General features: G+C 42.8%; 1 protein-coding gene across 5 annotated transcripts in view; it reads left to right on the top strand.

Annotated features, from left to right (window-relative positions):
• Ctif (cap binding complex dependent translation initiation factor) overlaps positions 1-12,668 on the top strand; it is a 301,545-nt gene that overhangs the window by 76,047 nt on the left and 212,830 nt on the right. For all 5 annotated transcript variants that reach the window (XM_017796323.2, XM_017796324.2, XM_008825890.3 and 2 more), the window contains exon 3: positions 11,960-12,031. In XM_017796323.2, the coding sequence (XP_017651812.1) occupies positions 11,960-12,031 (72 nt within the window). The remainder of the gene's footprint in view (positions 1-11,959; positions 12,032-12,668) is intronic.

Here is a 12,668-nt window from a genome sequence, read left to right as displayed (position 1 = left end):
CCTCAGAAAAACTTGAAGAAGGATTTACTTTACTGTCAGATGTTTCAGTCCATGATCAGCTGGCTCCATTGTTTCTGGGCTTCAGTGAGGTAGAACAACATGGCAGAGAAGGTGGTAGAAAAAAACTGCTCCTCTCATGGCAGACAGGAAAAAAAGAGACAGGAAGAAGCTGGAGATGAAGAACACCTCTTCAAAAACAAGCCTCGTGTGCTGGTTAGTTTTTGTCAACTCAACACAAACTGACACACTTGGGAAAAGGGAGCTCAGCTGAGGAATTTCCTCCATCAGATTGGCTTGTGGCCATGTCTGGGAGGCATTTTCTTAATGGCTAATTGATGTACCCTTGGGCAGGTGGGCCTGGGTTGTATAAGAAAACTAACTGAGCTTGAGCCAGGGGAAGCAACATTCCTCCACAGTCTCTGCTTCAGTTCCTGCCTCCAGGTTCCTGCCTTGAGCTCCTGCTCTTGATGATGGACTATACTGTAAGCTGAAATAAACCCTTTTCTCCCTAAGTTGTTTTTGGTCAGTGTTTCATCATAGCAATAGAGAATCAAACTAGGACACCTCCAGTGATCTACTTCCTCCAAGCAGATCCCACCTGCCACAATTTTTGCCACCTCCCATTTGTCCACTCAGTTATGAACAGATTCATTAATTTGATCCGCACCCCCAAATACTTCCTAAAAGTCTTGACTTTGAGCACTACATTAGAGACCAAGACTTCAATGCATGAGACTTTGAGAGATAGCCAAACTATACCATATGGATGCATAAATGGAAGATAGATGATAGATGATAGATAGATGATAGATAGATAGATAGATAGATAGATAGATAGATAGATAGATGATTATATATCATAGGAGACTTGTTTGTATAAGGTAGAGAAAATGAGCTGAGCGCTATTATGCATTTATTGTTCTCTGTTCTGGCTTGTGAATGTGATGTGATCAGCTGCTTCAGGCTCCTGTCACCTTGACTTCCCTGCTATGACAGATTATACTCTTGAACTGAAAGCCAGAATTAACCCTTTCTTCTGTAAGTTGCTTTTTCCAGAGTATTTTATCACAGCAACAGGAAAAGTAACGAAGAAAAATGAACAAACATATATGTTTGAAGTATCCCAACTCTCCCCCATACCACCTTTAAAACTGTACCCCTAAAATTGTACCAATTTTAAGACTGCCTGTTCTCTGCACATGCATGGTATACATATGCACAGACACACAGACACATTTTTCCAGGCATGGTGGCACACACCTTTAACCCCAGCACTCGGGAGACAGAGGCAGGTGGATCTCTGTGAGTTCAAAGCTAGCCTGGTCTCCATAGGAATCCAGGCCAGCTGTGGCTACAGGGAGACCCTGTCTCAAAAAGACCAAAAAAAAAAAAAAAAATTAAAAATAACTTTTTAAAAAATAAAGACTGCCTGTTCTCTAAGGGATTTCAAATCCTTACTCCTTATTCCGGAGAAGAGGGACTTATAGCCCTGCTCTGCATTTGGGAAATTGAGGCGCAGAGTTGGAAAATGGCCAAACCACCCTGCTTAGCCCTGGAGTCCCACCCCTACCCCACCTACTTCTGAGTCCCTGCTGGTTACAAACCATGACTGATTACTCTGTCAGGTGGTCAATATATAAAAAAAATATATAATTCAACCTCATTGACCATTAGCCCTATGTAAGAGAGGTTGAGATGCTATGGTGGAAAATGTTTGGCACCTCTCATATTAGTGGGTGACCAGGTGATTTATCAGCAAACTTTAGAGCAGAGTTTGCAAATGTCTAAACAGAATCACAAGAGAGCGTTAGAAAACGCCCTATGAAGAGATGCAGTTAAATGAAAAGGGGCCTGAATACTAACCTATTTATAGACCCATGTGACTCTGATATCCCACTAGTGTTAACACTTCCAGTGGGCCATGGCTGTCTCCTTTCTCCAAGACCAGATGCCTCTTGCTGGTGTCTCTTGGAACAGAATGTGGGGATGTGGCTTTAAGGCCCACTGTGTCAAGTCAGTGTCCTCAGACACTATCCACTGAGGTCAAGTCAGCCTATCTAGAGTCCCTTGTTTTAGGAAGATCAGCTCTTCCTCACCTAGCAGTAATTAGTTGCCAATATTTCTTCAGCTAAGATTGGGGTCTGCTGTTCATTTCCCCAGTTCTATGCTGGGTTTTTGTCTGTCTGAGTTTTCATGGGACTTGTGTATGCTGACACCATTGCCATAGAATCATATGAGCAGGGTCCCAGGGACTTGTAGGACTGTTTGCACATGATTATGCACCTCCCCCACTGGCTTTTACAATCTTTCTGCCCCCTCTTCCACAATGGTCCCTGAGCCCTGGGTAGGTGAAGTTTAGTATAGGAGTCCTGTCCAAGAACCAGCATTCTGAAGAGTTTCTGATACATCTTATCAGTAGGCCAAATTAAGAGCTACAGGAGCTGGAGAGATGGCTCAATAGTTAAGAGCACTGGTTGCTTTTGCAGAGGACCCGGGTTCAGTTCCCTGCTTCCACATGGTGGCTAATAACCATCAGTAACTCCAGTTTCATGGGTATCAACACCCTCTCCTGACCTCCTTGGGCATTGTATGACATGGGTACACTTACATAAATGCAGGCAATATACTCATACACATAAAATAAGAATAATAAATAATTTTTTAAAAAAAGAACTACAGAACATGCAGGTAGCTTCCTGCAGTATTTTTGATGCTAGGAAGCATATGAAAGTCTTGAGTTTTTGTCTAAATTCCAAACACTCTTTAAAAGAAACTGCAGCAATGCAGATATGTGGGAGGAGATGTGAGCATTCTGGTGACTTCCTGACTCGTGGTTTTCCTTCTCTCTCTTCCTAATCCTCTTTTCATTCTGTCTCCCTGTTCACCTGTCTACCATTCCCTCATCGCTTGCCATCCCATTTCTGCATTTTTCTCCTAACTTGGGATCCATTGTCACTGCTGTCTTTGCTCTATAGAGGAAGTGCTTAGTGTGGGCCACCATGAAAGGCTTAACAGAAGTAAGTTTATAAGACCATGGGTGTTGGAGTATTGGGTAGTCATTAGATACTTCCTTCTTAGCTTTTTAAAAATTTCATAAGTATTATATACCTAAACTTTGCGTGGCACACAAGAATTCAAATAGCAACCATAAAAACTCCCTTTAGATACACTATTTCAAAATCATATAGCATAGCCTGTGGCTATGTTATTCAATAATTATGTTTCTACCTACCCATATGCTCTAGGATTCTCCCAGACCTGTGCATATGCTGCCTTGTTTCTTGGCTGCCAGTAGTTCGTAGTGTGGATTATTTAGTCCATTGCTTAGTGATGGGAATTCAGTTTACTTGTAAAATTTTCCCTGGAAATGCATGACATTTCAGTGCACACTGTTGGTTTGCTACCTTCTGCACAAATAAAAGTATTTCTTAGGCAGATGCTGATGGCCAAATTGCTCCCCAAAAATGGCCATTCCACTCTTCATATAGCCACTAGTGTGTTGGGACTTTGTGTCATTTTCATTTCCTATCTTGTGAGTGTAGACTTTTTAACTGACTTACTGTCACTTTTTTCAGTATGTTAAATTTTATTTTTCTTTTAAAGCAACAATTAGAAAAACAAAGACAGTTGGGGAAAAATACTATCTTTTGTGATAATAACTAATATAATGCTATTTTTTCCCTTGGTCACCTTTTACAAGTTGTACTTCTAGTGCGCGTGTAAGTTTTAACTTGCTTGTTTATCTAGCACGACTGCCTACACATTGTCAGATGATGACTTTTAGGATAAAGTGTAGTTAGTTGTTTAAATCTGTTCTTTTTCTGCTATGAACTGTTGGCCAAGCAGTAAAATGTAATTCAAGCTGCATTTATTTATTGAGGCATGATTGGCTCTAGGGACAAAGTCAGAATAGAACCAGTCATGATCCTGACCCTGGCAGCCCATGATTTATGGAAGGAAAGCCAGGAAATAGGATGATGGAAGAGGTATTCTGGAGTGAGAGTTATTAGGGGACAGACAGAGTGCAGGACTGTTGGAAGGGGACTTTGGAGGGAAAATTTGAAGTGAGATCTGCATGTGAAAGAGTGAGGATGCTTGGGAAAGAGCACTCCAGGCAGGAGGGATGACACAGCTCAGTGCTCTGGGGTAGGGATGTGGACCACATTGAGGCCGAAGGGCAGAGGCAGGCCTGGCAGGAGCTGAGTAGTACAGGAGAACTAGTGCGCTGGAGGTCAAGGTCTCCTCCAGGGCCTAGGGACAATTCTGGTCTTTTAGTAGACATTGGAGGGTCCTAGCACATGAACCTTCAAATTAGCCCCTGGTTAGTCCTGATTCCCCTTGGTTATAAAGTCTTGAGTCAGATGACCTTTTGGATATTTTTCTTTTTTTTCTCTTTTTTTTTTTTTTTTTTTTTTTTTTTTTGGTCTTTTTGAGACAAGGTCTCCCTGTAGCCCCAGCTGTCCTGGAATTCACTATGTAGACCAGGCTGGCCTTGAACTCAGAGATCCGCCTGTCTCTGCCTCCTGAGTGCTGGGATTAAAGGCATGCGCCACCACGCCTGGCGATATTTTTCATTTTTAAATAATTTCAAATATACATTAAAACCCCAATAATAATACAAATATTTCCTGACTATCCTTTACCCCAATTGTTAAGTATACCCAATTTTTACTTTGTCTCTAAATATATAATTATATATTTGTTATGTATACATATATTGCTTTTAAAGGAAAAGTTGGAAACACGCACATACATATACACATGATTTTTCTCTGGGTCGTTTGCAGACCTGAGACCCCTTTATCCCTAAACACTTCAGTGTGTGTTCCTAAGAACAAGAACAACTTCTTACATAATCATCATATAGGAACTAAGCACTAGTCTAGCATTATTATTTAAGCTGATGGCCTTCTGTTTCACCAGCTTTCCCTATACTATCCTTTTAACTGTGTTAGTCTCTTTCATCTGTGTGGCGGAATATATGACATAAGTAATTTAAAGAAGGAAGGGTTTATTTTCAGGATTGCATAGGTTTCATTTCATAGTTGCATGATTCCGTGTTTCTGGGCCTATGACAAGGCAGAGTATCATGGCAGAAAGGCATGACCAGAGGAAAGTGGCTCTCCTTGTGGAAGCCAGGAATCAAAGAGGGAGACAGGAAGAAACTTTTCAGGGAACAGTCCTAGTGATCTACTTCCTCCAACTAGACCACAAGTCCCAGCAACACCATCATGGTATGAATCTACCAAGCAATTAACCATTTGATCAAAGCCCTGAGGATCCAGTGACCTCTCAGTGAATAGAACACAACTGGAGACCAGGTTTTCAACACTTGAGTGTTTGGGGAGGGTACTTCATATCTAAACCATACCAAATAACAAAAAATAAAAAATAAAAAAATCTGGATAGATTTCAGTGGTAATGCTTATCACCTCTACTAATAAACAATGAGTCTTTCTATAAGAAACAGTATATTTTAAAATGAAATGGAGATCTTTTCTAAAGGTTAAAAACTCATTCAATTTTATGTCTTACAGGGCTTATACTGAGTTCAATATTGTATAACTATATTAATTCAACAGAGAACCTAAAAATTTTATAACCACTTTTGAAAGAGATGTATCTTTGCTCTGGAAACTGTTATTGAGTATGTTAAACTGTAATAAAATGCTTCTAAAAAAATTAAAATATATTTAAAAATGTTTTTAAAAATCTGGGTAGAACATTGAGGGAATCTGAAGTCATACATTACATGTCCTAGTTTGCTTTCTTGTTACTATGATAAAAACAGTGTCCAGAACCAACATGGGGAAGAATGGGTTTATTGGTCTCACACTTCCACATCACAGTTCATCTCCAAGGGAAGCTGAGGCAGGAGCTAAAACAGAGACCACAGAAGAATGCCGCTCACTGGCTGGCTTCCCTTTGACTTGCTTAGCTACTTATACAGCCCAGGCCCATTTACCCAGGAATAGCACTGCCCACAGAGGACTGGGCCCACTTACATCAACTAATAAAGAAATGCCCTACAGACAGGCCCAAAGGCCAATCTGATAAGAGTAATTTCCCAGTTAAGGTTCCTTCTTCCCAGGTGTCTCTAGTCTGTGTCAAGTTGAAAAAAATTAACTAACATACTACATTTAGAATCAATCATTTTTCTTGGATCTTTGAATTAATATCTGTTTATGCCCTTGGCTCATTCTGCCACTTCTTGATGGTATAATCCTGGACAAATTACTACTTAATTACACTGTGCCTCAGTCCCCACATTTGCCAAGTGGAGAAATAAGAGTTTCAAGGATGAAATGTCGATAAGTTAACAGGTTTAGAGTAAGTCTTGGTTTAAATGAAGACTTTATATATTCTTTGGCTATCCAGTCCACAAATAGCCCTTCAGATGTCTTTTTTGTTAACCACTCCTTCTGTCTAATACGTAGAAATTTTAAAAGTTGATATAGTTTGAACCCATCTCATGAATTTCAGTCAACTTAGAATGTGTTTACCAGGGATGGAGCACTGTAGACATGTAGAATAATTCTTCTTCCATGTGGTTATTGATGAGCCTCTCCTTCCCACTGATGTAAAATTCTGTCCTTATCATCTACTTGTGGTAACACATACTTGTAATCCCAGCGTGTGGGAGATGAGGTTAGGATGATCAATAGTTTGAGGCCAACCTGGGTTACATAAAACCTTGTCTCAAAACAAACAAACAAACAAACAAACAGCTTTCCTTTCTTATGTAGTAAGTTCCCATTTATGCATAAATTTGTTTATGGGCTATTTTTTTTAATCAGTTGCTCTTTTGGGGGGCTTTTGTTTGGTTGTTTTTTGTGTTTTGTCCCTATACTGATTCAGCATATGGTGATGTGGTTTAAATATAAAATGTCCTCCACAGGCTCCACAAGTGTTTGGACACTTGGTCACCAGCTGCTGCTGCTGCTGCTGCTGCTGCTGCTGCTGCTGCTGCTGCTTGGGAAGGTTGTGGAACATTTAGTGGGTGGAGTTGTGCTGGAGGAAGTAGATCATTGAGGGTGTTGACCTTGAGCTTTAATAGCCTGGTTTCACTTCCTAGCCACTCTCTGCTTCCTGGTCCTCTGAGATGTGAGGCCTCCCAGCCACATGTGCATACCACCATGAACTCTACCATGTTTTTCCCATCATGATGAACTGTATCCTTTGACGCTATGAGCTAAAATAAACCTTTCCTCCCTTAAGTTGCTTTGCCAGGTATTATCGTTGGCATCATTAGCCTACCTCTCTAATCTCTCTAAGCCATGACCTCCTTATTCCTCCTTCTCTAGTGTTCAGTGCCACATGGCCTCCCCCATTCTTCCCAAAGTCTGCTCAAAAAGTGCTACCCATTTTAGGGTACAAAGAATTGATAACTGCTTGTAATTGTTTTTATTGTTGAATATTTAAAAATGTACAGATAAGAGCAGAGAATGATGAAATAGATATTTTGAATTCAGAATATATGCCAATATATATGTTTGTTAGATCTTGGCTCTGTGTCCTCTTTGATCCAGATTTTTAAATTAGAATATAAATGTATCAGTTATGCTTGAAGGTCTAAAGCTACAGTGGTATATTTGATTATTGTGCATTATTCCCATATGTACAGTTTCTCTCATGTGCCCAGCCTTTTTTGCAGACACCCCTTCCCCAATCCCTTAGAAGACTTTCATGTTCAGGAGGTTCCAGCTGTAAGCCCATTTGCCCTGAAGGACAGATGTTCTGTGTGAGAGCATTCAGACCTATGGCTAAGTGTTTGATAGGGGAGGGCCTACCCCATTCCAGAGCCATCTCAACAGATCTAGCTAGGTTCAGGGGACTCTGAATGGAGCTTGGGCAGTATCTCAGAGGGGCAAAGGGTGCAGAAGGTAGGAGCCACAACACGAGAAGAAAGGAAATACTGAGAGGAACATTCTGCCACAGGCCAGAGGAGCTTTGGAGGGAAGTTCCCCAGGGCTTTGAGAACCAGGGCAGAAGCATGCCTCCCTGTTTCAGTGACTCTGGCAGCTGTATAGAAAAGACTCCCAGGGCTACTGCATGGCTGGGCCATTTGAATGGGTGCACCATAAGCCCAGTAGGTGATTAGCTGATCATTCATCCTTAATGGTTCCCATCAAGGGAGAAGGCTGCTCAGGCAGAACCACAATCCCTATTCCTACCAGAGCCAAGGCCCATGTCAGTCTCACTGGTCTTGAGAGGTTCTATGGACTCTCATCGCCTTCCCCAGCATGAAGCACCCTCTTCACTGCCTATCCCCCATGCCGTAGATCCCTTTCTTAATTTCCATCTCTATCACCACTATGAAATCAAGCATGGAACCTGGCTCTAACTTACTCCCTGCTGGGTTAAGTCTGTATCCCTAGCTGCTCTATAGAAGTACTGCCTAGAGGGAGCTCTGGACCCTGCCCATGGAGGAGATTGTACTGACTTCTGTCCTGACAGTGATAGTGCACCTCTAAGCTGCCCAGTGCCTTTGTAATTGTACCAACTCCAGATCACTCTTCTCTGGGAACCCTGAGTCCACCCATAGGCCACCCATGTCCCTCCACTCCCAGGCCCTCTAGAGACCATGTCCTTCCTTATTCCTGCCTTACATCCTTATCTCTGTCTGCACTGCTGCTGGTGGACACGTTGTACCACTCATGAGAGCATGCCCTTTGTTGGAAGGTGCTTAGGAAGTGACTTAAGGAACAAAGCAGAACTATCTTGCTAAGTCTGGAACAGCTTACCAGGTGATGAGGTCACACAGAGATATGTGTAGAGACTCCCAAGGAGGAGGTTTGTCTCCATAAAAGTAACTGCTCTATGGGATGTCACATCCACGTAGTACAGCTGGGGCTAGTATCTGGGATTCCTTGAAGGAGGGAAGCTAAAAGTCACCTTACTCTTTGGCTATCCCCACCCTGTCAGCCTCAGCCAGACTCCACTTAGGAGAGGAGAAAACATGCTAATATATAAAGCAGAGAGATTGTTCTTACAGTGATTTAAACATATATATATACATATATATACCATATATGTATATATACACCACAGACCCACATGCGTGTGAATATGTGTATGCTTTACTCAAATGTAGAGGTGCACATACTTACAAATATATGTATATATTATATGTGTACTTACATACAATGCATATCTGTGTATTCATGTATGTTACTTATTGCTTTGTGAAATTATCTTAGACTTATAGCCATAATATAGTCTATTATATAGACTTATAGATGTAGAAATAGCTCCAGGTATTCCCCGTCACCCAGCTCCCCATAATAGGAACATCTTGCAGAACCATAGTACAAGGATCAGAATGAAGAAATTAGCAGTGGAACAATGTTATCAAGTAGAAACTTTGTATTTGCAGTTCAAGTTTTTTCACTAACGTCCTTTCTCTGTTTTGAAATCCAAATTTGCATTTAATTTTCATGTCACCCTGTTCTCCAACCTGTGGTACTTTCTTGGGTTTTCCTTTTTTGTAAGTTTAAGAGAAATTTTATTGATTCAAGAATTTCATACAATACAGTTGTATAAGAGAAACAGAAATTAAGGGTGAAAATCCCACTCTAAGAAACTTGGGCATTTTCTGACCCAAAACAACAAACAGAGGAAAAGGAGTCAGCTCTTACTTTGAGTTTTCCTTTTCTTACACAATCTTTTTAAAAAATATTTTATTGGTGTGTGTGTGTGTGTGTGTGTGTGTGTGTGTGAGAGAGAGAGAGAGAGAGAGAGAGAGAGAGAGAGAGTATTACCTGCATGTGTATAAGTGCACCCGTGTCATGCAGTGCCCACAGAGGTCAGAAGAGGGTATTGGATTCCCCTGGAACTGGAGTTACAGATGGTTGTTAGCCATGTGGGTGCAGGGATTCAAACCTAGGCCCTCTGCAAGAGCAACCAGTGCTCTTAACTGCTGAGCCATCTCTCCAGCCCCTCCTTACACAGTCTTCACACTTTTGATGAACATTCCTCAGTGATTTTGGAGAAAATTCATTAATCCAGATTGTCTGGTGTGACTCATGATCACATTGAGATTGGGCATTGGAAGAATTCCTCAAAAGTGATGTGCTCTGCTCAGCATGCCATGTTAGACACTGTGGTGCTAATACATTCCATTACTGACAATACTGATCTTGCTCACTTAAAGTAGTGACTGAGGGGTTTTCTCTCTCTCTCTCTCTCTCTCTCTCTCTCTCTCTTAATTAAGCAATTCATTGGGAGAGATGCCTTGAGATTGTAATTATATTCCTAGGGTATATAATCCTGAGAATTGGTTATCCAGATAAAAGAGCTAAGAATCTAAACTACCAGAAATTAGCACCTGTAGGTAACTTTTACCACCTCTTAACATGAGGCCCAAGGGAAGAGATGGTGTTGCAAGAGTGCAAGAGGCCAGGGTCAAGGTCATGTGTAGAAGCTTAGCTGATGAGACTGGAGCTGTGAAGAAGGCCCAGTCCCTCTTGGTAATGCCTCTAGAAGGAGGAAGGGAGTCTGGGAGGAAAGGAGATGTCCTGGCCCCTCCCTTCTTCCTGTCCTGGGGAGCCCAACCTGAGGCCAGATCACCCAGGAACCCGAGAGGTGTCCACCTGTGCAGTATGGAGGGACAGGGATGGACCTGAAATGAGCTAATGCCTTGCTATCACTCCAGAGCTGTGCTGTCCAATCCAGTGTGACTGGCTGCATGTGACTCTTGAGCATTTGAAATGTGGCTCATCCAATCTGAAGTATGCACTGAGTGGATTTCAAAACCTTAGTATGCAAAAAAGAATGTAAATAACTCATTCATTTTTGTTTTGTTTTGTCTCATCATAGAGCTCAAACTCAGGATCCTCCTACTTCAGCCTTCCTGGTGATAGGATTACATGCATTGCCTCGGCCTTATTTTTTATAACCTATTTAAGTGATAATATTTTGGACGTATTGGGTTAAGTAAGGTATATTATTTAATTTAATTTTTTAAAAATCTGGCTGTGAAGCCAGGCGTGGTGGCGCACGCCTGTAGTCCCAGCACTTGGGAGGCAGAGGCAGGTGGATCTCTGTGAGTTCAAGGCCAGCCTGGTCTACATAGTAAGTTCCAGGACAGCTGGGGCCACAGGGAGACCCTGCTTCAAAAAGACCAAAAAAAAAAAAAAAATCTGGCTGTGGCCTGGCATGGTAGCAGATGCCTTGGCGTGCACTTAAACTTGGCCTACAATGTCAGAATCATATTGAAAGGTCTTTCCTGTCATTGGCCCACTATCAAAAGAGGCTGTCGTCCCCAGCTACAATATAACTGCACTAGCCTGGAGCCATCCTTACTCAGCTCTGACTGGGCTGCATTCTCTCCACTTTGCATGCCATATGGATTGAAGGTTAAGGTCAGTGCACAGAAACATTAAGAAGGACAGCTAAATGTGGCTAACTAGCACTTGGCAAAGGAGGGCCACTTCAGTATGCCTATACAGTGACAATGGTCCTGTGCAGCTTCATAGAGTAGCCCAGCGTTGCTATGCCCATTTCACATATGACAGAACTAAGCATGGGAGAGAGAACACATGGGTTTCAGTGTCTTCCAGTGCATCTCTTTGGAGTTTGTCAAAATTCTGATCCCAGTGTCGTAGACTTTACATCGGTGATGAAGGGTAAGGCCCAGGGTCTTCCACATGGCACACTCTAGGGACTCATGTGCATGTGGTAGTCGGCCACACTTTGGGACACACCCCAACTTGAGCCAGTCTTTCGAGGCCAGTCTGGGATTCCTCTCTGATGCCAGATGCATGGCTACCCCAGATACATACCCAGAGGTCACTTTTATGTAGTGTTTTGATAGGCCACCTTGGACCTGCTGGTGGTTGGAATGGATTTGCCATTGAAATGCCCAGTTAGATTTCCTAATGCCTCTGCTGGAGGCCAGGCAGACTGAGGCTAAGCCTGTGTGTCCTGCTGTCACTAACCCCTCTTTTCTACCCTGCAGTGGACGGCTGATTGCAGCGAGCAGCTGGATGGCAGCTGTTCCTTCTCCAGAGGGCGAGCCCCCCCACAACAGGTAGGGAACCAGCTCTGTGCTTCATCTGGAGGTTGTCACATGTCTAGCTTATCTGGAACCCTGGGCTGGCCCTTGGGTGACTCCTAAAAGGAGCAAACAGAAAGATGGGTGAAGGGAAGGTCCAGTGCCTCTGGGAACCCTCCCTTAATTCCCTAGCCACCTTGGAGTGGCTCACCTCAATACGGATTCTTCAGACTGCCTTTCAGTAACCTTGTATGTCATGATATACATCTGATAACAGCCTAGATGTCCACTGAGAGGAGGGTGGAGAGATGCTCTGTGACTTATCTTTATGTGGAAGATTGTGTGGCAGTCAAATGAGCAAACTGGAAGTGTGGGCAGTGACATTGGTGGGCCCCATAAGCACTGAGACTCGGGATTTTGAAGCTAATGGAGTACTTTGGAGATCCCCTTTCCAGATCTGCAGAGGGCTGGGCCAAGAGAACTTGTGGAGGAGCTTAGAGGCCTGTCCTCCCCAGTCCACAGCTGTTTGGGGGTTTGGTTAGCCCTTCCCTGCCCTAAGTATCCTGGCACTCAAAGGCCTGCTTACATGGCCAGGAGGTCCCCAGGGGCTGTGTGACCAGGAAGGAAGGGAGGTAGATGCTCTTGGAGGGGCATCCAGGTCACTAGGGTGCCT

The sequence above is a fragment of the Nannospalax galili genome, unplaced genomic scaffold (assembly GCF_000622305.1).
Source record: "Nannospalax galili isolate Female #2095 unplaced genomic scaffold, S.galili_v1.0 scaffold169, whole genome shotgun sequence".
NCBI lineage: Eukaryota > Metazoa > Chordata > Mammalia > Rodentia > Spalacidae > Nannospalax > Nannospalax galili.
This window is presented reverse-complemented; position numbering and strand designations above follow the sequence as displayed.